This window comes from Fukomys damarensis, unplaced genomic scaffold (genome assembly GCF_012274545.1).
Source record: "Fukomys damarensis isolate Sample0158 unplaced genomic scaffold, DMR_v1.0_HiC HiC_scaffold_37, whole genome shotgun sequence".
In the NCBI taxonomy this organism is placed as follows: domain Eukaryota; kingdom Metazoa; phylum Chordata; class Mammalia; order Rodentia; family Bathyergidae; genus Fukomys; species Fukomys damarensis.
Window position 1 is genome coordinate 32,099,336 of NW_022900949.1, and position 26,734 is coordinate 32,126,069.

At 42.2% G+C, this 26,734-nt stretch overlaps 2 protein-coding genes across 3 annotated transcripts in view; one reads left to right on the forward strand and one right to left on the reverse strand.

Moving 5' to 3' along the window:
- Positions 1-682: 682 nt before the first annotated feature.
- On the reverse strand, positions 683-10,607 carry Lsm3 (LSM3 homolog, U6 small nuclear RNA and mRNA degradation associated). The gene is made up of 5 exons (XM_010637897.2): positions 10,527-10,607; positions 10,291-10,369; positions 8,856-8,966; positions 4,918-5,013; positions 683-1,024 (listed from the first exon to the last, which is right to left on the reverse strand). Exons 2-5 carry the CDS (start codon positions 10,309-10,311, stop codon positions 944-946), a joined length of 309 nt encoding a protein of 102 aa, XP_010636199.1. The 5' UTR covers positions 10,312-10,369; positions 10,527-10,607; the 3' UTR covers positions 683-943.
- Positions 10,395-26,734, forward strand: part of Xpc (XPC complex subunit, DNA damage recognition and repair factor) — a 29,028-nt gene continuing 12,688 nt past the window's right edge. The window contains exons 1-7 of one of the 2 annotated variants that reach the window (XM_033759522.1): positions 10,395-10,676; positions 13,644-13,845; positions 17,574-17,689; positions 20,376-20,496; positions 21,329-21,413; positions 22,975-23,132; positions 23,489-23,609. In XM_033759522.1, coding sequence (XP_033615413.1) covers positions 10,598-10,676; positions 13,644-13,845; positions 17,574-17,689; positions 20,376-20,496; positions 21,329-21,413; positions 22,975-23,132; positions 23,489-23,609 — 882 coding nt within the window. In that variant the 5' untranslated portion in view covers positions 10,395-10,597. The remainder of the gene's footprint in view (positions 10,677-13,643; positions 13,846-17,573; positions 17,690-20,375; positions 20,497-21,328; positions 21,414-22,974; positions 23,133-23,488; positions 23,610-26,734) is intronic. The other variant, XM_010637898.3, reaches the window with a different exon arrangement.

A 26,734-nucleotide genomic window follows, 5' to 3' on the forward strand; every position in this document is an offset into this window, starting at 1 on the left:
TCCTTCTCGCAGCACATGGCTTGGAACACCATGCCCACGTGAGCCCTCTGGGCTAGGTAATGTTTAGCAAACAGCCAGTACATGTACAGACAAGTCATCCACAAACTGTATTTCCTGTGTTTCACAATGGCTCTAAACACTGACGTGAGGGAGACAAATGTGAAGAGACTGCTAACCCATATCAACTTTCTCTTTTACTTCTTAAGCATGGCATTCTGCCTGATGCTAGAATTCTGTCACAGCATCTCTGCTTTTAGCCACTTCCGGCTTCAATGTGCACTGAGAAATGCTTGCTGTCTTAGGCCCCCCATCACTGATGACCTGGGATCCAAGGGAAGAAATGGTTTCTTGAGTCATACAGCTAAGTGCAGCACTGGCAGCAGAACTGTGCCATGTGTTCTGTGAAAATGGTGACATTTAAGATGACAAGCTGCCTGGCCTTAGCCTTACTCTTACTTGAGCATGACCCCCTCACTTGGGCATGATGCTCTATATAGGGTTCTATTCCATCAGCACTGAGCTCCTAGCCTGTGACTGGCAGGAGATAGCACACTGACAAACACTACACAATGTAGGACTTGATGCCTGACGGTGAACCCGTACACAGAAATGTCACACACATGCTTTAAGAACTCATAAGACTGTGTTAAATTAAAAGGGAAACAATGAGTTTAATTAAAGAAAAAAACCACCAGAAACTGCAAGAATGATGGCGCAAATCAACTCCTGGAAAAAGAGTTCAGCACCTTGGTGAACATGTTTAGTGGAAGGATAAAAAAAAACAAAAATGCTACTTAGCTCAAAATGTTGTAAGGTATTCTCTTTTTGGGGGTGAACAAATCTTCTGGCTATTTCTCAGTATCAGTGTGTGTACGGCCCTGTCCTCTGAACGTCTTATGCAGTTAAAGAGGCAACTGTTTCCACGCAGGACAAATTCTCCATTTCAGCCAACTCTTAGTGGAGGGGCAACTAGCACAACACCGTCTCCCCGGACAAAGAGCATTGGGATATTCCTTTTCGTTGACTGGAAAAGAAAGGGGGGGAAAAAAAACCCAACACATTTATACAAAGATAGTAACTATTAATCTTTTGTGAAATTAAAAAAAAAATCATCTTAATACAAAAGTCAATTAAAACCCTGATCATTTATTTTGTCACACATGGAATACATCCATTTACTTTTCCTTTTCTTGGATACTAACAATTGCAGTGGGAAATCAGCCCTACCCACCCCAGCGCCTCTCCACTAGGCTGCTTTCTCACGCTCCCTTGCACCTGATCAGCCATAGGACTGTGTCTTAACCAATAGGAAGCCAACAGGACTGCGCGCTGAGTGACATAAACCTCCCAGCAATGCTCATTTGTGGTCTATCCTCTTTCACTGGCTGAAAGCAAGCAACACTCAGAACTTGGGGGACAGCATAAAGATGCCAGAGCCACCTGAAAGAGGCCACTCGAGACCTCACATGAGCAGGAAATCAGCTCTGTGACACACTGCAGGCACACGTGGGAAGCCAGCAGTCAGGAAACACGTGAAATCCTCACTGTGCCTTGGCCAAACATCAGGCAGAACTTAGAAGATAGCCCTAAGACTCTGGAACCTCTAAGGCTCTGAAGATGCTGGAAAAAGTGAACTGTTAATAGGTGCTGCTGTTAACCTGATGCACTCATCAGGGAAATCCGGGAAAGGGAAGCTCAAGCAACAAGTGGAGGGCTGGTGTTTTCGTGTTTTGTTTTGGTACCAGGGATCGAACTCAGAATCTTATGCTTGCCAGACAAGTGTAGCACCAAGCTACATCCTTGGCCCTGGAGGGCTGGTTTCTAAGTAGAGATGAAAAGAACTAGGATTCGCAGGGTTAGAAAAGTCAGTTGCTTTTGAAACCGAAGCAACAGAAGATTAAGTTTTTAAAAAAACACTGATGACCACAGCCCAGTAGAACTTGTTATAGAAGCTCAGCCCTGAGGCAGGTTAGAGTGGGCAGTATCTTTCCACCCAGACTTCCTGAGGCAAAACAACGTCAACACTAATTTGAGGGTGGACCTAGAGAAAAGAGACACCTGCAGATGTGTCTGGGCCTTCTTCAGGCAGAGGTCAAGCACGGGTTGAGGGTCAGGTACAAAAGGTGCCCAAGAAACATTGTGGGGTGAGCCAGACTCTGAGGTGCTTGAGGAAGGAGGGTGGTAAACATGATGGATGGCTGAAAAAGTTTGCTGGGGCCAAATAATTCAACTTTTAGCAGATTACAAAACAACTCCAGGTGTGGAGAGAAAGCCAAGAGTACAACTGCCTGCCCGACCATTAGCAAATCAGTAGGCAACTAAATCATGGTTATGTAAGTTAGTTATGTAAGCAATAGTAAAACCCACAAAATACCTTTGGCCCCTGAGTCCCCTCCTGATTTGGTAACGTTCATGTTCATTAATTACTCCAGCAGGGAAAGAAAGAAAACAAAATGTAACCGAGTAAGAGAAAGGCCCTTTAGTCTGGTTTCACATCTAGGGCAGAGCAAGCATGTACAGGAGGATGAGGCACTGTGCTCGCAATGCTTCCGACGGGGCGTTGTTTGTTCTTTCCATCTGAGTTTAAAGTGACACACAACAACTCACCGTGAGCATCTGACATCTGGTCAGGCAAGCTGCTCACATAAGAACGGAAGGCTGTCAGAAGGCAGTGGTACTATGTGTTCCACAGAGGACAGTTCCTTTGCAGAAGAAATGAGGAAAGTGTTCCCTATCATTTAATGATTTCATTTTTAACATTTTACCCAACAAATGACAGTGTAGGAAATATCTCATTAGTTAGACAAACCTTGCTTTCTCTTCTGCAACTGCAACTGTGGAAGCAAGAAAGGCCCAGGCACGAGGCTGCAGCGTGCAGAGGCTGAAGGAGGCAGCAGCTGAGCAACTTTATGGAGCTCAGGGACAACCTGGGACTATGACTGCCTCCCCCAGGACATGCTTGTGTGTACACACAGCCAGCACCTCCCAGCAGTCTCGGGGTGGGGGGGACCCTGCTGAGCAGGTGAGTGGAGGTGGGAGATGGGCCAGCAGTCACCAGGGCAGACCTGAGAGCAGGCATGCGCAGCTGGAATCTCTCTGTCACAGCAGAAAAAGGACGAGAGCAACCAAATGTTTATGAAGCATATTTCTACTGTGAAATTCTCATGCTCATATTACATGACAGGATGTAAAACTGTGGGCTCCATATTTCATATTATAGTATCATTTGTAAGCTTTGCCTGAACTATAAAAGGAAAAATGTTGCCAATTAAACTGACACTATTTTTTCAGATCATCTCAGCTATAAGAAGCAACCAGATCTGAGAGATGCTAAAATGTATGAAAAAAGAAAAAGTGTATTTTAGAGTTGGAATATTATAACAGTATTCATCTTTAAAAACATGTGAAATGCGAAAAACTCCACAAAAATAAGTTAGTAACATCTCTGATGGAAAATAAAAATGTAGGTGAAAGAAAAAAAGCCAAATTCTAACACTTGAAAGAATGCTGGTGAGTCAGGAGTGGTCTGGGGAGGAGAAGGAGGACAACCAGCATGAAGAGCTAGAGAAACCAGCAGAAACCTGCTCTGAACCCATGCCCGCCCTGTCACAATGTCTCGAGTCACTGACAGCTATAGAAGTGGACACTACTGTGGACCCCATCTTACAGACAAGGAAACTCAGTCAGGCAGGTAAGGTAACCTGGCCTAACAGTACAGGCGATGGCAGAGTCCAGATCTGAACTCAGGCAGTGCTGAGATCCAAGCCCATATTCACAATCTCTGGGGTCCCAGCAGGCAAGAGACTCATTAACACGTGAAGGCTTCTCTGGTGAGAACATTGGTGATATTAACAAACCTATTAAAATAATGACCAGTGAAATGCCACTATCTGGAAGATGTGAACAATCCAATGAACTAACTCCCACATGATAAGTGCTTAAGTCATATCTTACCCAAGACCCACTTGAAGTACAAAGCAGGTCAATACATGTTCATGGGACAAGAACACATAAAGCTCACTGATGAGGTGCTGGACACCACACTGCAACAACTGCTACTTGTTGAGATTGGGTACAGCATCAATAGCACTATCTGTAAAATACATCCTTCTCTTCTCAACTGCCTAGCTGTGCATAGTCAGGTTTTCAATTACAACATATCATAGTGGATTATGTATAGAAAAGATTTGCAAATGTAGTTATCCATTAAGCAAAGCAATACAGAGATTTGAAAAAATGTAAAACACACCATTTACCAAATATTTTGTTTTAGAAAATATAGTTAAGGTGGGTTCTGTGGCACATGCCTGTAATCTCAGCTACTCAGAAGGCTGAGACAGCAGGACTACAAGTCCGAGACTAGCCAAAGCCATTTTGACTAAAAACAAAAAATGAAAAGGCCCGAGGATGTAGCTCAGTGGTAGAGTGCCTGACTAGCATATGTGAGGCCAGGGGTTCCATCTCCAGTACTGGAAAAAAAAATAGATATACATAAAATACATAGTTAAAACTATGATAGGTTTCTATTTCTAAATGACTATTTAAAAAATGTTTTAGTTTCTCACAGTAATTACTGACGAATAAACCCACATAACATAAAAGAGTATGATCCTGTATGACTATTAGATACTACAGGATCATTACAAGATAAGCGGCAGCCCCCTGCTCATTACTGAGAAGTCTATAAAGTTAATTTCTTACCCAAGGGAGTCTAGATATTAAGTGGCCAAGTCAGTGTTGGAAGCCAGGTTTGTCTGATCCCAAAGCCCTTGCTCTTAATAGCTTTGGCAGTAGCCTCTGGACTCTATCATGTCCATGAAAGGGTGCCACAAAGTCATAGGCTTTCTGTAAACGCGTGTTAAGCTACTGGATTATGAGAACTGATTTTCAGTGATAAAACAGAATTGCATGACTTACTTTGTATATCTCTTCATATGTCTCTTCATCAATTTCTATAGTAGTCACAGTTTCTTCCACATCTCCCAGTATCATATTTAAATGCTGATCATAAGCCTGAAGTAGGGAGAGCAAGGAATCACAAGGTGTCATTAAAAAATGACTGGCTTACAACATGCAAGTGGCTCCACTACAAGCAGTACTTCTAATACTTCTACCACAAACTTTTATATGCAAATATACATTGATCCTGTTGTGTTTTTGTACCATTTCTTCACAAATCATTTCCAACAACAACGTAATTGACCTGATAAAAATGTACCATTGATTACATGGCCAAAAATGAATACACTCAAAATAACTTGAAATTACTTTTTAAGTTCCTGTTCTACTTGTCATCCAAGTTGTTCACAACATTTATAATACTAAATTACAAAACACTTAAAATTAGAAAAATAGAAATCAGGACATTTCTTCAAGAAACAGCAAATGAGATAAAAATCCTTTCACTACTAAGGCAATGGAATTGCAGTCTTCTAATGGCACAGGATACTGTTGCCTGACCCTCCCTGTCCTGGTGTAGACAACAAAGGTGAAGTGCATAGGTCAACACTTGTGATTTATAATTTATCCGGAACCTAAATGTGCCTGGTTGTGGGTTCAGTCAATTTATGCTGCAACAAAGATTTTCAATGTTACCTCCAAAGTTCACGCATTTATTAGTAAGTAAATTTCTAGGGCAGTGGTGGCAAACCTATGGTGTGTGTGCAACAGCTATTTACCATTGAAAGCTCTAAAAGGTTCATCATCATTGTCCTAGAGCCTTGTTACATTTACTTTTAACAAAGCATTAAATGGTGTGCTGCTCATATCAAGAAAAAAACAATCTACCAGCCAAGTGGAGAACTGCTAGGCAGGGCACATGAATAAGCAAAATGCATAGCTGAAGAGCAAAAAACAATGGAAAGTTGGGGTGTTCAGTATAGAAGCCATGGATCTACACAAGTAATGGAAGAAGCCCTAGGAGTTAAGTGTCACACGGCCATTCTGGGGTGTCTCTCCAAGGGCCACAGACTTACACAACTGGGCTCAGGTCCATTTTCCCCTCCAATATTGACACCATTACACTTCCTGGAGTTCCTCCTCCTTTCAGGCTCACTGTAGATTAGCACTACTGTCTCCCCTGGCCCCTATTTTCCTTCCCACCCCCAGAGGTCCTTTATCTTTTGGTTTCAGGGAAAGTGGAACCACAGTGCTTCAGAGTGGAGCTTAAATCACACTGCCTGGGCTTGTACTCTAGCTCTTCCATACTGGTTATGTCATGCTGAGCAAGTAACTTCACATTTCTGAACTTGAACTCCCTCAAATGCAAAGCGGAAATAATGAGCAGAAGCTATCTTCACAGAGTTATTCCAAAGATCAAGTGACAGCACATTCAAAACACTCAGTATAGCAGCACTTGGCATAGAATAATGCTATTCTAATCAGTTTAGGGCAGACTGACAGGTAAGTAGCAAGTCATCAACAAGAGGGAAAACCTTCAGTATACACTTATGAATAAATGGGACCATTTCAAGAGACCAATTCTACAGAAATAATTGAAGCTATGAAAAAAGAAATGCATATAAAAAGTCCTGCTGCAGTAGGACTTATAGGACTTATTTATAGTAGTCAAAAATGGAAAACAATCTAAATATCACTATCAAATACAGAATACTAGGTCATCACTAGGCTGCTAGCTGCTGTCCAGTGCCCTCTCCAAATAAAGGATACTCACATGCATCATAATCAATGATTTCTATGAAAGATTAAGCAAAAAAATGTGCTAAAAAATATTCACGGCAAGATCCCATTTTGAAAAGGTGGTGTGTGTATATACAGTGCAAATATATGCACACAGCACAGATGCGTACATATGTGTAAATATACAGAACATACCTGAATGACTACATATGTAATTTTTAACAGTGGTTATCAATATAGGAAATGGGATTTTATCTTTTGCTCAATATATTTCTGCGCTGCTTTTTTTTTTTAACAACAAAACATGTTTATGCATATAACAGTAAGCAAAAAACATTTAAGAATGGAGGACAAGTAAATTTACTTACAAACAAAAAGGAGAAAGTAAGGAAACAAAAATGTTCTATGTAATCACCATATTTCTGTTGGGAGAAAAACCATTAAAAGTATGAATAAAGTATAAGTATATTTGGCTTAAAGAAATATGAGTGACTTCTCACCTCTCTCCTCTGTAATTCAAAATACTCTCTTCCAACAGACCTGAGGATCAGTGGAATAGGTTAGAAGACAGACACAACTCCAGACATACTCAGCTACCTCATCTTTGACAAAGGAGCCAACCATCCTCACTGGAGGAAAGATAGCCTCTTGGATAGTGTTGGAAAAACTGGATTTCAACTTGTCAAAGATTAAAACTAGACCCCTATCTTTCACCAATGCACTAAACTAAAATCCAAGTGGATTAAAGATCTAAATATTAAAACAGAAACACTAAACTTGCTGGAAGATAGGTGGAACTCTTGAACACACTGGCATAGGAAAAGACTTTATGAACAAATCCTCAGTAGCACGGTGACTAGCACAAAGAATCAAGAACTGGGATCTCATCTTATTAAAAAGCTTCTGCATTGCAAAAGAAACCACTAACAAAGCTAAGAGACAACCTACAATGTGGGAAAAAAATTTTATCAGCTGCTCCTCAGACAAAGGTAAAAAAAAAAAAAAAAAAAAAAAAAAAAAAAAAAAAAAAAAAAAATCATGCCCCCCCCCAAATACAAAGACCCAGCTCCAAAATGGGCATCTGAAATGAACAGACACTTCTCAGACAAAGAAGTAAAAGCAACAAATAAACATATGAAATAATGTTCAACATTACTGGTCATTCGAGAGATGCAGATGAAAACGCCACTGAAATTCCACCTCACCCTAGAAAGAATGGCTGCTACCAAGAAATCAACCAATAATATATGCTGGTTTGGTTGTGGAGAGAAAGGAACCTTTCTCCATTGTTGGTGGGAGTGCAGACTGTTGCAACCACTGAAAATCAGTATGGAGATACCTCAAAAAACTAGGATTAGAGGTCCCATTTGACCCAGCTATTCTGCTGGTTATCTTCTCAAAAGAATTAAAAGAATCATAACACAACGATATATGCACACCCATGTTTACAGCAGCAGTTTGTAATAGCTAAAGATTGAAAACAGCCCAAGTGCCCATCAACTGGAGATTGTATAAAGAAGGTGTGGTTTTTAAAAATAAAATGGAATACTACTCAGCCATAAAGAACAAGAGACTAGAGACATTTATAGTTAAATGGATGCACACTGAGGCTCTAAAGTTGTTTTTTTTTTTTTGCTTTTGTGGTACCGGGGATCGAACTTGGGTCTTTGAGCTTTCGAGGCAGATGCTGGAACCACTGAGCTAAATCCCTGGCCCCACACTGAGGCTCTTAAGTGAAATAAACAGGACACGTGTAAATGCAGAATAGTTTCTCTGGTGTGAGAAACTAAAAGTGTAAATAAGGATCAAAATGTATAACTGATAATGTGAAAGAGGAAGAAAAGGTCTACAGGGATAGGGGATATGGAAGGGGTAGGGGGAAGGAAAGGAGGAAAAGGAAAAAAATACGAGAAAAGGGAAAAAATGGAAATAAACTCTTTGTAAAGAGGGAGGGGTGGAGGGGTTGAAGGGAGGGCAGGGGAATGGGGAAAAATGAGAACCAAGATACATCATGTGAAAGTACAAATTCTCAGTGATGAATGTAAATGTATTGTATACCTAAAATATACCAATAAACTTAATGAAAAAGAAATTAAAGATAGATAGTCAAAAGCAAAATACTCTCTTCCACTAGGTAGTTTTTACATTTCAAAGGAGTGATGACGGTAGGAAGGAATGACAAGGAAATTTCAAGGTAATTTGATATATTTCCTTACATGTAATCTGCCCCGAAGCTCTCGGTCATTCCTCATTTTCACATAGATTCGCTCATCCAGGCTGAGTCTGATGAGATCCAACGGCTCCTCTACAGTGTTGGTGGTTTGTTGCTGATAAAATAAACAGGCTTGGTAATGTGGTATCAAAGGTGGTGCAGAGTTTGAACAATTGTTAGGTTGTGAGACCACTGGCATGTAATTTAGCCTCTCTATACCTCAGTCTCCTACTTTGAAAAATGGGGAAAACAATAATGTCTACTCAATAATGCTGCTGTGAGGCTTAGGTGCTATTTATGAAGGCTCAGAATAATGCCTCTTGTATAGTGCACTCTATATAAATGACAGCCAATATATATATATATGCACAGGAAGGAGTTGCACAGCAAAATAATCACCACTGTACTTCCTTTCTTCAAAATCCAAACTGTGGGACCTAAATTCAAGGTATATGAAGTTAAGCTCAGGGACATTAGCCTATCCAAAATATCATTTAATCATTTGAGAATCACTCGTGTAATGCCTATCATACATGAGTCAGAATGCTAAGCATAAGCAGAGGTGAAGATGTAAGGGAAAACTGAATTCAGCACAGGACAGGTTGAGTTCAGGTCGCTGACTGGCCACTGAGATGAATACATTTATTGGGTACTACAGAATACTGGCTTTAGAATCTGGCAGACTGGTTCAATTCCTGGCTTGATCGGCACTTTGGAATTGGGATTAAAAATCTTGACATCGCTAATTCTTAGATTCCAAATATGGAAGCCACAGTCTTCCTTCAGGGTTCTTGAGAGTAATGAATGACTAACACTTGGTAAAAAGAAAATACTTATAAATGGTTCTCATTATTACGATTAAAGAACTGTTGACAGGTTTCAGAGGCCAGGCCTACGAAGACTTCAGGTCACCCGCATGCTAGCGATGGTCGCGGCCATAGGGTTGGTAAGATTATTCAACAGCTTCTTCATCGAGGACATGAGGCCAATGGCAGAGGGTAACAGAAGGTAACAGGCTCTACAACTTCTAAAGGTCAGATGAGAGGAAAAAAGTCCTGACTTCAGTGGGTGCCTCCCCCACTTCAGTACAACAGGTGTGTTTGTTAAGGACCAACCAGTGGGTTACGACACAGAAGCCACAAATCCCCGCCCTCAAGCTCAGCGGGACTCGCTGAATTAGTTTCTAATGGGCACCACCATCAGCCTGCCGAACTATCTACGTGCTCCGACCCGAGGGAGCGCGAGACTCAGAAGCGGTGTATGCCGCAAAGCAAGGCCCGTGGCTTTCGGGACACGGCTGGATGGGCTGGGGTGGCGCAACAGGGTACCTCCGTGAAGTCCTGAGGAGGCAGAGCTACCACGCGGATCCGAGCAGGGCGAGAGCAGGGAGTGGCGGGAAATAGAGAGACTGCTGCGGAGAGAGCTCAGCACTCACTCACCTGGTCTACGTCGTCCGCCATGTTTCAAACCTTGCGCCCTTTCCCGCTTCTCGCGAGAACTCGCAAACGTCTCCGGTCTCTGAAACGAGAGGACCAAGGTACCGGAAGTAGAGTTGTTTGGCTGTTTTGTCCCTTATGCTTTCCGTAGTTTATTTATATAGCCCCTTTGGGTGGAGGCGAAGCTTCCTCTGAGGAAAGGGGAGAGGCCCGGCCTCGCCCCGCCCAGACAGACGTACTAGGTCTCTTGACCGCTGTATCCCCGAGGCGGCGCGAACGGATTTCTCCCGGCTGCAACATCACCGGCAGCATGGCTCGGAAGCGCGCGGCTGGCGGCCGAAAACCCGGGGACGCGAGCGTGGCCCGGCGTAAAAAGGAGAAGGAGGCAGGTGAGAGCAAGGAGCGGCCAGAGAAGGGGCGGGAGCCTGGACGGGGTGGGGGTATGGAGTGGAGATTGGGGCCCCGGACGGAGGAGGTGACGTAGAGGAACGGGAGGCCCAGATCGCGGCGCGCGTTCCATGGCGTGGATCACGCGTGAGCTTCGCCTAGTCTCCACGGGTCCGGTGGGGCGGAGCGGGAGGCGGTGTCGTGGTCCCTCGCCTAGTCCCTCCCACAGCCCGGCCTCATCCACACGTGTCCTCGGCGGTGGCTGGCGCGCTTCCCAACACCGCCTGGGCCTGCCAGTTATTGATCTCCTGCGGACGCGTCCTGCATTCCCCATCTCACCACCATCTCACCCACCAGTGAAAGCAAACGCCCCTTTCTGAAGGGTACACTTCGTGCTCGTCAGCAAATCCAGCCTCAGGACTGGACCAGAGTTGTCACCTGCGCTGTCACAGCCCCTGTCCACCCCTCGGCATCTGCCAGGCGAAGGAGTTGCCTCTTTCCTGGCTTCCTCTAATCCCCCTGCAGTATTCTCTAACAAAGTTACATATTATAGTTGAGAAACTGCCCTCAAAACTTTATGATTTATAAACTCCTTGGTTTTATTAATTTGATAAATATATGCTTGTTGATTGTATCACATTTTCTAACAAAACTTCCCACAGAAATTAGAAATCCAAAAGCAACTAAAAGAGTTCACATTTTTAAGATCAGATTTTTCTGTTTCTATTTTATTATATCCCATACTTATTTTTATTATATTTTTATAAGCATAATGATAGAATTTAACACCAATACATATGTAATATTCTTCCCAAACAAATGACTATGAATTAAATCAAGCATCTAATTTTGAGAAATCATAAGGTTGCCAGAGAAACTATTGATATGCCAAATGTGCAAAATCGTACCACATTCATGACCATGTTTCTCATTAAATAGTGCACACATATGTGTAAAAACATACCCCCCACACATATACACAATGCATATTTTCTACAATACAATATATATATACTTTGGTATAATAAAACAGTGCAGTGATGTGTGAAATGTTTGTGATTTGTGTGATTTGAGAAAAACAAATATCATCTTTGAGGTAGTTGGAGAATTTGTAATATGTACCAGATACTGAATGACATTAATTATTTATTATCCATTTATTTAAGTATAGTTAGGATAAAATTTACTTAAAAATTAATATTCATTATTGGTAGAAAATATGTACAAAGATATATTGATAACATAACAAAATTTGTCTTAACAAATTTCCAACCAAACAAGCTGTAGTGACAGAAAAGGAAGTTTGCAGAATGCAGAAAAGAGAGGAGAATGACGGATGGACCTTAATACTTTTCATACTACTTATAGATACATACTCATATATACAGATTTCATAAATTCTCAAATAAAAAAAGCAAAGAAAATGAGAACCAAAATAATTCATCAATTTGGTAGACCAACATATAAAGACAAAGATTAATGTGTTGATAAATTTTAAAAATATAAAATGTAAAGCCTGAGATTTAGCTCAGTAGGGCTGCACCTGCCTAGCCAGAGCAATGTGCTGAGTTTAATCCCCAGCACCAGGGAAAGAAAAAGAAAAAAGAAAAAAAAAGAGAAAGGAGCATATGTGCTTTCTAACATACTCAATAGATTGAAAATGAATTATTTGTTATCTCTTCCTCTTAAATTGTTCCTTTCACAAGGGTGTAGTGGCCTTCTTTGTCTCTTTTAATCAGCTTAGGTTTGAAATTTACTTTGTCTGTGAATAAGATTGCTACCCCTGCTATTTTCTGGGCTCCTGTTGTAAAAGCAAAGAAACATTGATTTATCACTTGTGTGAATACATTTGCAAAACAGGAAAATACTTCCATGCCATATTATTTATAAATTATTAAATATGTTAATATGAGCATTTAGACATAAATTAACAGTATTTAGATAATTAAAAACATCTTATGAATTTTTAATGTTTTTCTTTAACAGAAACACTAGGAGTTCTTCTAAGAAAATAAAGGTAGCTTTGAATTCCTAGAGGTTGAACATCCCTAATCTGAAATCTAAAATGATCCAAAACCTGAAACATGGCAAAAGTTTGGGATTTCAGATTGAATGCTCAACCAAGAAAGTCTGTCTGTGTAAACATTTCAAAATCTGAAAAATTTGACATCTGAATGCTCTTGTCCCGAGCATTTTAGATAAGGAACGCAACCTGTACTGTCTTATTCCAACCCTAAGTTTGGTGCAATCAAGGTGGTTGGTATACAAGTGTATTACATTAGATTAGAAACGCTTCATAAGCAGTATGTGTTTTGAGCAGAATTTTAGATATTTGCCAGAAACGGGTTGAGGCTGTAGAAATATGTACGTATACATCACCTACAAGAGTGGATCACCCCTCAAACAAATCATTTCTCTTGGCAGGCAGCAAAGAAGGTGTTAATGAGTGGGTTCAGGTATTTTCCTCACTGGAATTAAGATTTAGAATTTGGCCAGGTGTGGTGTTGTACACCTGTAATCCCAACACACAGAAAGCTGAGGCAGGTGGATTTGCCACAAGTTTGAGACCAGCCTGAACTACATAACAAGAACTTGTCTCAAAAAAATAAAGTAAAAACAAAAACATAGAATTTAGATTGTATTTCAGTTGTACCGGGTGTTCTGTAGTCTTAAAATAGAGTAAAATGCTGGTAAAGAAGAGTGGTTGGTTCAGCAGGACTGTGCTTGCCTAGCACACAAGTCCTCCACCGCCATTGCAAAAAAAAAAAGTGAATTTTTTTTTTATTACTCTGAACATGAATGAGGTGAGTGGGCACAGGTGGGGAGAGGCTGAGAGCCAGTTGCTGTGCAGACATGGGATAGTGAGCTGGTGATGGAAAGAGGGCACAGAGCCCCTTCACGAACCTGCCTGTCAGCCACACTGCCTCCGTCTTTCCATTCCCTCACCTCTTGTTCCCTGTGTCACCTAGATGTCTTTGAAGACAAGAAAATGAAACTGCCAAAGAAGAGCCTTCGCTCAAAAGTTTCACCAGGAGAGAGAAAGAGAGGCTTCAGTGATCCTGGGGGGCCCACAGATGGTCCAGTAAAACTGAAAGTGGCCAAGGTGACTGTTAAATCTGAAAAACTCAAGGCAATAAAGGATGAAGCCCTCAGTGGTGGGGAAGATTTCAGGTGAGATGGCAAAAAGCTTTGGACCCACGTTTCTTGTTCTGATCAGACAACCCACTCTGCTTATTGCTGGGATTTGGGGAGAAGGAGGGGTCTTTGAACTCTTCAGACCAGAAAGTACTGGAAAGTTTCCTGTGCTCGGTGGTAGTTTTCAGACAGTGACTTATTCCTAGTACTGTAGCTGGACAATGACAAGAGGCTTGTGGTCTGGTGCTCTTTAGACTACACAGAGATGGTGGCTACGTGCAAGGTATTTACCTGCTCTTGTAGCACTGCCCGGTATCCCTCTCCTCAGGCTCACATTCCTCCTCAGCATTCACTCGGCACATCCTTGTACTTTGCTGCACCTGCATTTTGTGCATATTTTTTCCTTCCACCTGGAATACTTTCTTCTGCCTCACAGACCTGTATCTGAAGCCATCTGCTGTAGAGTTTTTTGTTATTTTCTCCGCTTTCTCCTTTGAGTTCCCGCTGTGTTTCTGAAGGGTGAATGTGTCTACCAGGTATTATAGTTATTTGGGACCCCACCCTTGGGATGACGTTCTCCAAGACTGGAACCTTCTGTGTTTCTTTTTTCCTTGCCTGTGGCATCTCAGCCTCGGCCTCTTGTTTGGCATGTGCCGAGTATTTTGCAGTATGATCTTTCATGTTAATATGTGGTGAATAATGACTTGAGCCTAGTTGTTATCTGCCTCTTGAGCAGGCGGTGGGGAGGTGGTTAGAGGAAAAGCAGAAAGGTACTTTAGTGGGTTCTTCTTTACTCACATCTGGCTTGGAGGATCCCTGTTCCAGAGACTCTGATCCTGGGCTGGGAGAGTATCCAGCAGAGGGCAGTGAAGGAAAGGAGCAGGATAAGCAGGCAGCCTGGCCCAGGGGCTCCTCTGTCCTCTCACATTTTGCTCCTTCACTAGTTGAAGTCCCTCTCCAGAGAGTGACACTCAGAGATAGACTAGAGTGCTGCCAAGGACAGCCCTAGTCCTGCTTGCTGTCAGTCTGAGAGTCAGCTGGTTGAACCACAGCATGTAGACATTTTTGTGTTTATTGGTTTGGGTTTTTTTGTTTTTTTTGTGAGACAGGATCTCGTATAGTTCAGGCTGGAGTTGAGCTCACTGTGTAGCCCTGGCTGGCCTCAGACTCGCAGTGACCCCTTTGCCTCAGCCTCCTCCTGCCTCACCTTCCCGAGTGCTAGAATTACAGGTATATGCCGCCACTCCTGGCTTTTCTGTGTTTATTGTTAAGCAGGTTTTGTTAATATAACGTTTGAGAAAGTGGTAGGCAAAAAAAGGGAGTGTGCATTGTTAAGAGCTGAAGGCTGAGCATTGGTCATGTTACATGTGCTAAAATCTTAGCTAATAGTCTCACTTAGTATCAGTGTTTACATAAGCTACAAGTAATCAGGGCTGAGGTGTGGCCCTGGGTTCAGTCCCCACTACTCCAAAACATATTTAGCTAGCTACTTACATATGCAGTAGCTTTGTAACTATCTAGTTCTTCGTGTTTCTGTTACAACATATGTATGTCTAGCCTTATCTTGAAGTTAAGAGTTCTACCAGCTTAGCTTCCTTACATCTTTTGTTGTTTTGTTGTTTTGTTTGAGACGAGGTCTTGCATGTAGCCCAGGCTGGCCTCAAACTCACGAGTGCTGGGATAACAGGCATGTGCCACCATGCCTGGCCTGCCTTAAGTCTTTGTTTTTTAAATTAAATTAAATTAATTTTTTTATTTTCTCTCATTGAGTTTATTGGTACATTTTAGGTATACAGTACAGTTACATTCATCATTGGGATCTTGTACCTTTACATGACAGGTGTTGGTTCTCATTTTTTCCCCTTATCCATGCCCTCCCTACACCCCCTCTTACCCTCCCCATTTACAAACACTTTATTTCCATTTTTTCATATTTTTTTCTTTTCCTTTATTACCTTTCCCCTACCCTTCCCACTTTCCCTACACCTTTAGCCCTTTTCTTCCTATTTCACATTGTCAGTTATCTCTTTAGGATCTTATGTACTATTATAGTTTTTCACATCAGAGAAACAATTCAGTATTTACACATGTGTGACTTATTGATTTCACTTAGGAATATATCTTCAATATTTATCCATTTTCCTATGAATGAATCTAATTTCTCATTCTTTATGGCTGAGTAGTATTCCATTTTATAGAAAAACCACATCTTTATCTAGTCTCCAACTGATGGGCAAATGGGCTGTTTCCAAGTTTTAACTATTATAAACTGTGGCGGGTGCGCATATATCACTGTGATGTGATTCTTTTAATTCTTTTGGAAAGATACCCAGCAGAGGGATGGCTGGGTCAAATAGAACCTCTAATCCCAGCTCTGTGAGGTATCTCCATTTTGATTTCCATAGTGGTTGCACCAGTTTGCACTCCCACCAACAATGGAGAAGGGTTCCTTTCTCCCCACAACCCTGCCAACATTTGTTATTGTTTGATTTCTTGATAGCAGCCATTCTTTGTGGGGTGAGGTGGAATCTCAGTGTTGTTTTCATCTGCATCTCTTGAATGACCAGTGATGTGGAACATTTTTTCATATATTTACTTGCTGCTTTTACTTCTTTGAGAAATGTCTGTTCATTTCAGATGCCCATTTTTTAATTGGGTCTTTATTTTGGGGGGTTGATTGTTTTGAGTTCTTTATACATTCTAGATAATAGTCCTTTGTCTGAGGAGCAGCTGGTAAAATTTTTTTCCCACATTGTAGGTTGTCTTTTAGTTCTGTTGATGGTTTCTTTTGCAGTGCAGAATCTTTTTAGTAAGATGAGATCCCAGTTGTTGATTCTTTCTGCTAGTTCCTGTGCTTCTGAGGATTTGTTCCTAAAGTCTTTTCCTATGCCAATGTCTTCAAGAGTTCTACCTAACTTATCTCTTCCAGCAAGTTTAGTGTTTCTGTTTTAATATTTAGATCTTTAATCCACTTGGATTTTAGTTTAGTGCATGGTGAAAGATAAGGGTCTAATAAATGGTGTTGGAAAAACTGGATTTCAACCTGCCAAAGATTAAAACTAGACCCTTATCTTTCATGTCATATTTTAAAGAGTGGAAAGAAAGCCTAAGTTGTTTCTCAGATGGATCAGCAAATTAAGATTCTGTTCTTTCAGGGTTCCAGATACATGTAAGTGCGCTAGATATCCCAGCTTTTGTGTCTGGATCCCATGCTGCTACTGTAATTTTTGTGAACCTAGCACTCACCATTTCCAGACACACCTGTGTTTCCTGCACACACACACGCACACACACACACACGCACAAAGTCTTAAAAGTGTTTTGGCTAGTGAAGTCTCCAGTTAGGTCCAGGCAGGCAGATTCCATTTCTTTGAACTAATGATACATACTATGTTAGGGGCCGGGGATGAGCTGAGAAAGGTACGTTCCTTGTCAGTTACGGGTTTCTATCTCAGATTGGAAGACCAACATCTAAATCATAACTCTAGGCAAAGAAAATTGTGATCAGTGTTACTGTAGTGTATTGTCTCTAGCACTTCACAGCCCATCTAGTATTAGCAATACTTATAATCAGAGCATGTCTTGATGAGACTTTGAGAGCCTCACTGAGGGAGGAAGTGAAGTCTGCACTCACCATCCTTCCATACATGATAGCAGTGGAGTCTCAACGTGAGTAAATAGAAGAGTAAGTTTTTTAAAATGCGTCTAGCCTGAAAGTTACATGAGGATACCTGAGACTTCATCTTTCTTATGATCTCCACCAGAGACTCTTCACCTGACCTCAAGAAGGCACAGCGTCCAAAGAGAGAGGCAGCTGTGGACAAAGGCAGCGATGAAGAAGAAGAGGAAGAAAGTGAAGATGATTGGGAAGAGGTCGAAGGTAGGCATCTTTCCTTATCTTTAGAAACATCTCTCCTTCCTTACTGCAGTCCTACTGTTTTCTCCTGAAACTGATAAAACCTAAGACCAAAGAGAAGGCTGTAATAAGACGTTACTTTTTTATTGAAGTCAGAGGCGCTGTACCACTGTGCTATATTCCCAGCCTCTTTTAATTTGAGATAGGATCTTGCTAAGTTGCCCAGGCTGGCTCTGAATTTGCCATCCTCCAGTCTAACCTGCCAAGTAGCTACATTGCAGAGATGCACAACCATGCCAGACAGAACTTGCTTTGCTACAAGAAAAAGTTTGTGACCAAGATACCAAAGAAGGTCGTATATTCTCTTCCTCTGGTGACTATCAGTGGGGAAGCTGTGTATAGAGAGATGGCAGCATGTAGGAGAAAGGATGAGATTTGGAGTCATGAGACCTAGTGCAGAGCCTAACCTTGCCTCTCATGTGCCTGCCTGAGCAGGAACTTCACTTTCCTGAGCTCAGCTTTTTCATGGATAGCATTTTGTAAACACTGATTATTTAGTATGAGCATGTACTCTAGGACCAGCACTATTTTGGAAAAAAAATGTTTGTAAATATAAGGGTCTGGGGCACCATATACTCAGTAAATAGCAACTGATGTGGTCATTCCTCATTCCTTCTTTGGGATGTGAGATTTTTTTTCTTTTCCAATGTTTTACTTTCACAATATTCAAAGCTCCAAAAAAGCTGGGAAGTAGTATGTGTATACTCTTAACCTAGGTTTGTCAACTTTCACCTATTATGGGACCATTTGAAAATAAGTTGCAGACATCCTGATACTGCTTCTAAACACCAGTTACTTAAGAATAAGTCATTCTTCTATATGACAAAACAATATTATCACAGTTAAGAGAATAAAAATAATCCCTACTTGTGTTAAAAATATCTTTGCTGGGCCTGGTGGTGCTCATCTATAATCCCAGCACTCAAGATGCTCAGGCAAGAAGATGTCCATGAATTTAAGGCCTTCCTGAAAAACAGAGTGAGTTCAAGGCCAGTCTGAACTACATATGGAGACCCTGTCTCAAAAAATAAATAAATCCAGCTGGGGATTTAGCTCAGTGGTTCTGCTGTCTGCCTCACAAACTCAAGGTCCCCAGTACCAAAACAAATAAATAAATAATCTTCACTTGATCTTAGCCAAAAGGCTGAGAAGCAGTAATAAATAACCTTTATAGCTCTACCTTTGTCCTTTTGCTAAATCAGGATTCAGTGGGTTTGTAAGCCTTGTATTTAGTTGTTATGTCTTTTTACTCTTTAAATCTGTAACTGTCTCCTCTGAGGACCTTGTACATGCTAGGCAAGTGTTCTATCACTGAGTGACTTCCCCAGCCCTATTTCTTTATTTTATTTTGAGACAGAGTCTTGTTAAATTGCTCAGGCTGGTTTTCAATTTAGGATCCTCCTGCTTCAGCCTCCTGAGTATCTGAGATCACATGTGTGCACCACTGTAGCTGGCTATATTGCCTTTTTTGAAGGCTGCAGCCCCCTTTTTTTAAGAGTATCTTATGTTTTAGTTTTGTCTGAAACAATCAGACATTCCGTGGTAGTGTGAAACATGTCAATAACCCTTATATTTCTTGTAAACTGTAAGTTAAGTCCAAAGACTTAATTCACTTTGGATTATTTTTCTTCTTGTGTTACAATACTTCCTAGGTGATGCTTTATACCTCATTGCGTCTATTAAGATCCATCTGACTCCTGAAACTCAGTTTAAACTCACTGTACTACCACATCTTTTGACATGGTCTTAGGAGTTTTGGAGACCATTTTTGCTTCCTGGTACAAGATTTTTTAGGTTTTTCCATTACTTTCCTAGGTCCAGACCTGGAATCAACATTTTCTCTCCTAGAAGCCTTCGTTCATTTTAGTAGGGACTGTATGTAGAAACAATTCTGTCAGTGCATTCTTCGCCAGTGAGGTGTCCTGCCCTCTAGACTCAGAATTCATCACTTGTTCTTACCCAAAAGGCTGAGAAGTGATCAGACTCACAATTCTTTAAAAGTGTTTTGAGGGCTGGGGATTTAGCTCAGTGGCAGCACACCTGCCTCACAAATGCAAGGTCCTGAGTTCAATCCCCGGTACCAAAAAAAAAAAAAAAAAGCCTTAAAAGTGTTTTGGCTAGTGAAGTCTCAGGTTAGGTCCAGGCAGGCAGATTCCATTTCTTTGAACTAATGATACATGCTGTGTTACGGGCAGGGGATGAGCTGAGAAAGGTACGTTCCTTGTCAGTTATGGGTTTCTATCTCAGATTGGAAGACCAACATCTAAATCATAACTCTAGGCAAAGAAAATTGTGATCAGTGTTACTGTAGTAATACACTAGGAGATTGTTCTTATTTGGTTAAAAAAAAAAAAGTGTTCATGGGTGTTGGCTTTTCAATGGCAAGGGCCTGTATTTAACTCAGGTCAGTATCTCTGTGCTTTAGTTCCCTCATCTGTAGACTGCCTGTCCAGGCAGGATAAAGGGGACAGATGAACATAACACACTTAGCACAGAGCGTGCCTAGGAATGCAAAGCCTGATAGAAGTAGTCGTGCCAGTGTGGACCTTAAATCTATTTCTTAATTCTCCTTCCCAGTAGGACTCAATCTTGTTCAGTGTATTAGCTATTATTATTACTGTTACTTGATTTTTTAAATTGTCATTGCTAGAACTTAGTGGGCCTGCACCTGGTGATGCAGGAGGAAGTTCAACCTCTCAGTCTGTTCTGTCTCTGAAACCAGTGGAGATAGAGATTGAAACACCCGAACAGGCGAAAACAAGAGAAAAAAGGTAAGGTCAAGCCAGGTTCCAGGTTCTTGTTCTTTGTAATGGGCTATAGGTACATTCAATGGAAATTTGTGGTGAACACATAGGGGATAGAGCTGAGTATAACATGGTCAGGAACCCCGGTGAGAGTGCTTAGGCTTCCCTGTAGACTGTGGTCCTGACTGGGGTGCAGGTGGGAGAGGGCTCTTCTTCAGGCCAGGGGCTGAGCAGGTGGGTCATCTGGTGTCTCCCATAGTCATTGGTACAGCATCAGAGATGAGCCAGGGCATAGAGAGCTTAGGTGATCTTGCAGGAACTACCCAGCCAAGTCTGTGGACTCAGCACTTTCTGCTCTGGACTCAAGACAGTGCCCACTGTGGCAGGGGCCTCAGTCTATTCCAGTTTCCCAGGGACCTCTGCTCTGTCCTGTGAAATGCAACATATGAAGCCTGTTTGTAGCCCATAGGTTCTATGGTATATGGGCGCGTTGCATTCAGGAAGCACTAGGTTCTCTTGAGAGGGAAGATATTGCAGTAGAACAGTGGCCTACATTAAGTACAAAGATGGTGCTTACTAGGGAGGAAGTGTGTGGTCCGGAGAGTGGACAGAGAAGCTTTCTTGGAGGAGGTAGGCTCTGAGGTGTGTTTGTGAGGCATGGTGGTGCAGGTGGAGGCCAGAATCTGTTTGCAGTTCCAGCTCAGGTTTTCAGATGAGGACATTCAGGTTTGTTTGGGTAGTGCAGTCTTGGCAGGAAAGGAGGGTACAGCTCACGTGTCATGGTGAGCAGGAGAAATGACCGGACCTGTGGGCTGGCTTACTCTATACTTCCTTCTCAGTTTCTCATTCTGCCTGGCAGTGAGAAGATAAAAATGGAGTTTGAGACCTATCTTCGGAGGATGATGAAGCGTTTCAGTAAAGAAGTCCAGGAGAATACACACAAGGTAAGGACAGGGAAGGAAAGGGAAGGAAGGATGGTATTTTTCTGAGATGCACAGAATTGGGTTCTCAGTCAGTTTGAGCCTTGGCTTTATTTCTGGCTGTGTTGCTTGCAAGGTCACCCTGGCAAATAGCTTTTTTCTTTTTCTTTTTCTTTTTTTTTAATTGGGGATTGAACCCAAGACCTTCACATTGTGCTGCATCCCCAGCCCTTTATTACATGTGTCTCATTCACTCTCAGCCCTTTGTCTTCTCACTTGAGAAGTAGGAGGTGATAATGCACTCCAGATTGGAGGGTGCTATAAGGATTAGGCAACGTTACACGTAAAGTAACTTGTAGCATAGTGTCTGACAAGCAGCAGGGCTTGTCAGTGAGCAGGTACTCACCTCCCATCATCTATTCCAAGCATTTGATAACCTCAATTCTGAGCACAGTGAAAATCTGTGTTTGTGTCCCCTGCTGGTACTGAACTTGCACACAGACCTGCCAAGGTAGTTATGTAACATTGTGGGGAATAAGAATTGCACAGGTTGAGCAGCCCCGGTCCAAAAATCCAAAATCTAAAGTGTTGTGCAATTAAAAACGTTTTTTATTTTTTGAGACAAGATCTCACTGTATGATTCAGGCTGGCTTTGAACTCACTGTGTAACCCAGGCTGGCTTCAAACTCATGGCAATCCTCCTGCCTCAGCCTCCTGGGTATTGATATCACAAGTGACACCATCACGCCCAGCTCAAAAAAAAAAAAACTAAACTTTTTGAGTGTCAGCATTTTGGGATTTTGGAACATTTTGACTTTTGGCTTTGGTATAAGAGATGCTCAGCTAGTCACGGTCTATTCAGATATTACAATTTCTGGGAAAAAAAAATCTCAGCCCTGAAATATTTGTGGCCCAGGCATGCCAAATAAAGGATGTGCAGCCTGTAAAAAGTGCATTTCCTATAATGAGGAGGTGTGGCCTCAGCATAGGAGTGAGAGGATTTCAGAGCAGGAGCTGGGGATGGTGCTCAGCCATGGAAAGCTGATTGGGGGGTCTGAGGTGCTGAGGAAGGTTCGTGTGGGAGCAAGGTGGAAGTGTAGGAAGATGTGCATAGGAAAGGGAGGGCAGGAACAGGTTGGGAAGATGCCAGACCCACAGCTGCAGATTCGATAGAGTGAGACACGTATTGCCAAAGCCTGGGGTTAAATAGGATGGCTGTGTTTGTCACCTCATGGTGGGGACAGAGAGGGAGGAAAAGGAATCAGGATGATGCGGAGGTTTGAAACAGGTGAGGGAAAGAAGGCAGCACCAGTAGTGAAAATAGGAAACTGTTAGGGAGGAGGAGGACTGATTTTGATAGGAAAATGACATAAAGTACATGTGGGAAGGTGAAGACAGCCGCAGAATCATTTCAGTAGCTTGAGGAGGAATGGAGTGGTGGTAAGGAGGGGACCTCCTCTGCTACATACCCTGTGCCTCTGTCCCCTCTTTATGTGGCATTAAGTACTTCCTACCTGCAAAACTCTCATGTGGCAACATGGCCTCAGCTAGTTCTCATCCTTCCTTCTGTCCTTTTCCTCTGCAGGTTCACCTGCTGTGCCTGCTGGCAAATGGCTTCTATCGAAATGGTGTTTGCAGCCAGCCAGACCTGCTGGCCATTGGCCTCTCCATCATCCCAGCTCGCTTCACGAGGGTGCTGCCTCAAGATATGGACTCAGGCTACCTCTCCAGCTTGGTGAAGTGGTAAGGCCTTGTGCCTGACACAGAGCCAGGGGTGTTGAGGACACAAGGTAGAGAGAGTGCCTCATGCAGGGGCACCACAGGAAAAGAGGAGAGCCCAGGCACCAGAGTGCACAGAGGAGGAGGGGCAGCCCAGGCACGTGGAGCCGGAGCCCTGGTCTCAAGTGGGAAGTTAGAGAGGTACCCTAGCAGACTGAGTGGGACTTCAATGCTGATAGTGATTAGCCCCACAGACTTCAAGAACCAGAGCTCAGGCAGGTCCACCCTGACCTCCCTCCCACTTTGGTTGTCTTGGTGTGAAAGAATAGAACTTTCCTTCGCCCTCACCGCTGCACAGGGGATGCCTGATTTCTCCCCAGGTTCATCGGAACATTTACTGTTAATGCAGACCTTTCGGCACCCAATCAAAGTAGCCTGCAGACCACACTAGAAAGGAGATTCGCTATTTATTCTGCACGAGATGAGGAAGAGTTGGTCCATGTAAGTGACCCCCTCTTAGGCAGCACTATAAAGCGATGATAGTGAAAATTGATTTTTATCTGTGGGAGATCCATTTGATTTGGGTACTTAGATTTGAGAGCCCCAGATTCCCTGCTTAGAGACAGAGACCAGACTTATGTATGTTGGGGTCAAATGACTGGTGTCTGGGTCTTCTCCTGACTCAGCTTTGAGGAATCTAAGGTATCTGCAAGGCCATTCATCAGTGCTGTGATAACCACCACCCAGAGGAAACCATTAAGATTTAGGGTTGGGGCTGGGCATTTAGCTCAGTGGTACTGCCGCCTGCCTTGCAAGTTAGTGTTGTCCTCCCAAGTGTATTTATGTACATATGTTACTTCTTGTTTCCTTGGGTTTTTTTTTTTGTTGTTTGTTTGTTTTTAAAACACAAACAGAATCTTACAGGTTTTTGAAAAGGGAGCAAATTTAGTGACCTTTTAGTATAGTCGGAATTATGTAACCACCACCTCTGTCTGTCTCCATAACATTTGTATCACCTCAAGTTGTCCTCCCAAGTGTATTTATGTACATATGTTACTTCTTGTTTCCTTGGGTTTTTTTTTTTGTTGTTTGTTTGTTTTTAAAACACAAACAGAATCTTACAGGTTTTTGAAAAGGGAGCAAATTTAGTGACCTTTTAGTATAGTCGGAATTATGTAACCACCACCTCTGTCTGTCTCCATAACATTTGTATCACCTCAAGTGAAACCCCGTGAGTACCCATGAAGCACATCTTTGTTACCATCTCTTCCCTCGTGCCTCATGTGACAAGCACTGGCCAGTCTGCTCTCTGTCTCTGGATTTCCTAATCTGGGTAAAAGAAATCATACAACATGTGGCTTTTTGTCTTTCACTTTGCGTAATGGTTTCAGGGTTCATCTGCAGTGTGTCAGTATTTTATTCCTGTTCATGTCTGAGTAACATTTCATTGTATATATGTTTTGCATTTTGTTTATCCATTTGTGGACTCCTTAGGTGGTTTCAACCTCAGTGCTGTTGTGAAAATGCATGTCTGTACATATGTTTGAGTCCCTGCTTTTAGTTCATTTGGGAATATACCTGAGATATGCTGGGCCACATGACACGTTGTCTGTTTAACTTCCTAAGGAACCTCCATGCTGTTTCCTGCAACTGCTGCCCCATTTTACAGCCCTACCAGCAGTGAGCAAGGGTTCCCACCCTCCATATTCTCTCCACACTGCTTACTGTCTGCATTTTTGGTTACAGCCATTCTAGTGGGTGTTGGGGTATATAATTACGATTTTGATTTCCATGACTGATGGTGCATGTCTTTTGTGGGCTGTCAGCTGTGCGTCTCCTGTGGAAAGATTTCTCTGCAGCCTTTGCCACTTTTGAGCCAGGTGACTGTCTTACTGCAGTGCTTCCTTATATAGCCCCTGTCACTTCTCTGCAGATGTCTCCTCCATTCTGGAGGTCGTCTCTCATGAAGCCCTTTGATACACAAGAGGCTTTTGTTTTGACAAAGTCTGACTTACATACTTTTATTTTGTCATTTGTACTTTTGGTGTCATATCTAAGAATTTACTGCCAAATCCAAAGTTGTGAAGATTGACACTTGTATTTTCTTCTAAGACATTCTTACACAAGTGGACATCCAGTTGTCCCAGCACTCTCTGTTGAACAGACCACCGTTTTGACTGTTTCCTGTATTATTTTCATAGTTGATGTTACGGCCTATGTCTAGGTGTCCTCCCAAAACCTCATGTGGTCATAAGTGGAACTCTTCAGAGGTGGCTGGCTCTAGAGTGTGTGATGCTGGGATCCGGGGGTATGTGATTACTAAATTAGTCTACTAATTGGTTTGGCATAGTTCTGTGTAGAATTAAGGGTGCCCCACCCTGGGTATATGTGTTACTCACTCTAAGCAAGGGTCATTTCTTGCTGCTGCTTCTGCACTACTTTGCTGCCTTCTGCCTACCATGAATTGTTTCTCTGTAATGCCCCTCTGCCATGCCACCCTTCCTTGGAGCCAGACCTCTGTGAACAGAAACCTCTATAAAAATGTGAGCTACACTTAGCCTTTCTTTAACATTGGGTGTTGAGTATTTTTGTCTCAGCAATGAGAAAAGTAACTAAATCAGTTGGTTACAGAGACTAGTTTCTCAGTAGGATTGTTGCTCTTGGCACTCTTGTTGAAATCATCTGCATTCCTGTCTGTCCGGAGTTCTATTCCATTGGTCTTCACTCTTTCTCATGACAGCACTGTACTGTTTTGATACTGTACCTTTGAGTAGTAAGCTTTGTTCTTCATGGTCAATACTGCTTTGATTGTTGGGGTCCTTTGCGGTTCCACATGCGTTTGATGGTCTGCATATCCATTTCTGTGATAACAGCTGACGAAGTTTTGATAGTGATTGGATTGAGTCTGAGGATTGATCTGGGCAGTGCTGCTCTCTGGCCAGTGTAGACAGTCCTCATTTGATGACCGAGTGTCCTGTGCCTGAGTCATTAAATGAATTGGTTGTTGAATTAGGAATAGTGTGTAATATTTGCATTACAATATTCAGAACAAAGATATGGTCAAAGGAAACCCTAACTTTGCTTTCATTTGTATAACTCTTCCATGCAGTACTATAATGTATAAGAGAACATAAAACTACAGTACATTCAGCAAAAGTTACAGTACTGTATTAACAAGGTGTACTGTATAAAAAATAAGACATTGAGGCTTCATAAACAAGATGTTCAGAACTGTACCAGAAAAAAAAAAAGATGAGTTGTAAGCCTGAGAAAGCAGGTCATAAGTCCAAACAGCATTCATGGATCTTAAGTCCTGACAGATGTTAAACAGGTCATTGTTCAGATTTCTGTTCCTTCTTGAGACAGTTTTGGAAATTGGCATGATTCTGGGAATTTCTCTGTTTCATCCTAGATTATCTCATTTGTCAGTATAGGGATTGTATAGCTTCATGACCTGATTTTTTTCTCCTCTGCAATGCATACTAATAGAGTGCTTGTCAGAGATGGTGACTGTCAGTGCTTGAGCAGCAGCAGGCTGTTGTCAGAGCATGTTACGCCCATTCTCTTATGTCCTCCTCATAGTTCTGGGAGAAAGACAGGGCAAGGATTATTAGGGTGAAGCCGCC

Bases quoted from the DNA above. Each gene is read 5' to 3' on its own strand.
- Lsm3 (XM_010637897.2), bottom strand. From the start codon at position 10,311: ATGGCGGACGACGTAGACCAG. The intron at 5,014-8,855 runs GTAAGGAAATAT...TCCCTACTTCAG, and splicing joins AGCTTCGGGGCAGATTACAT to GCTTATGATCAGCATTTAAA. The intron at 1,025-4,917 runs GTAAGTCATGCA...TTTCTTTTCCAG, and splicing joins CATATGAAGAGATATACAAA to TCAACGAAAAGGAATATCCC.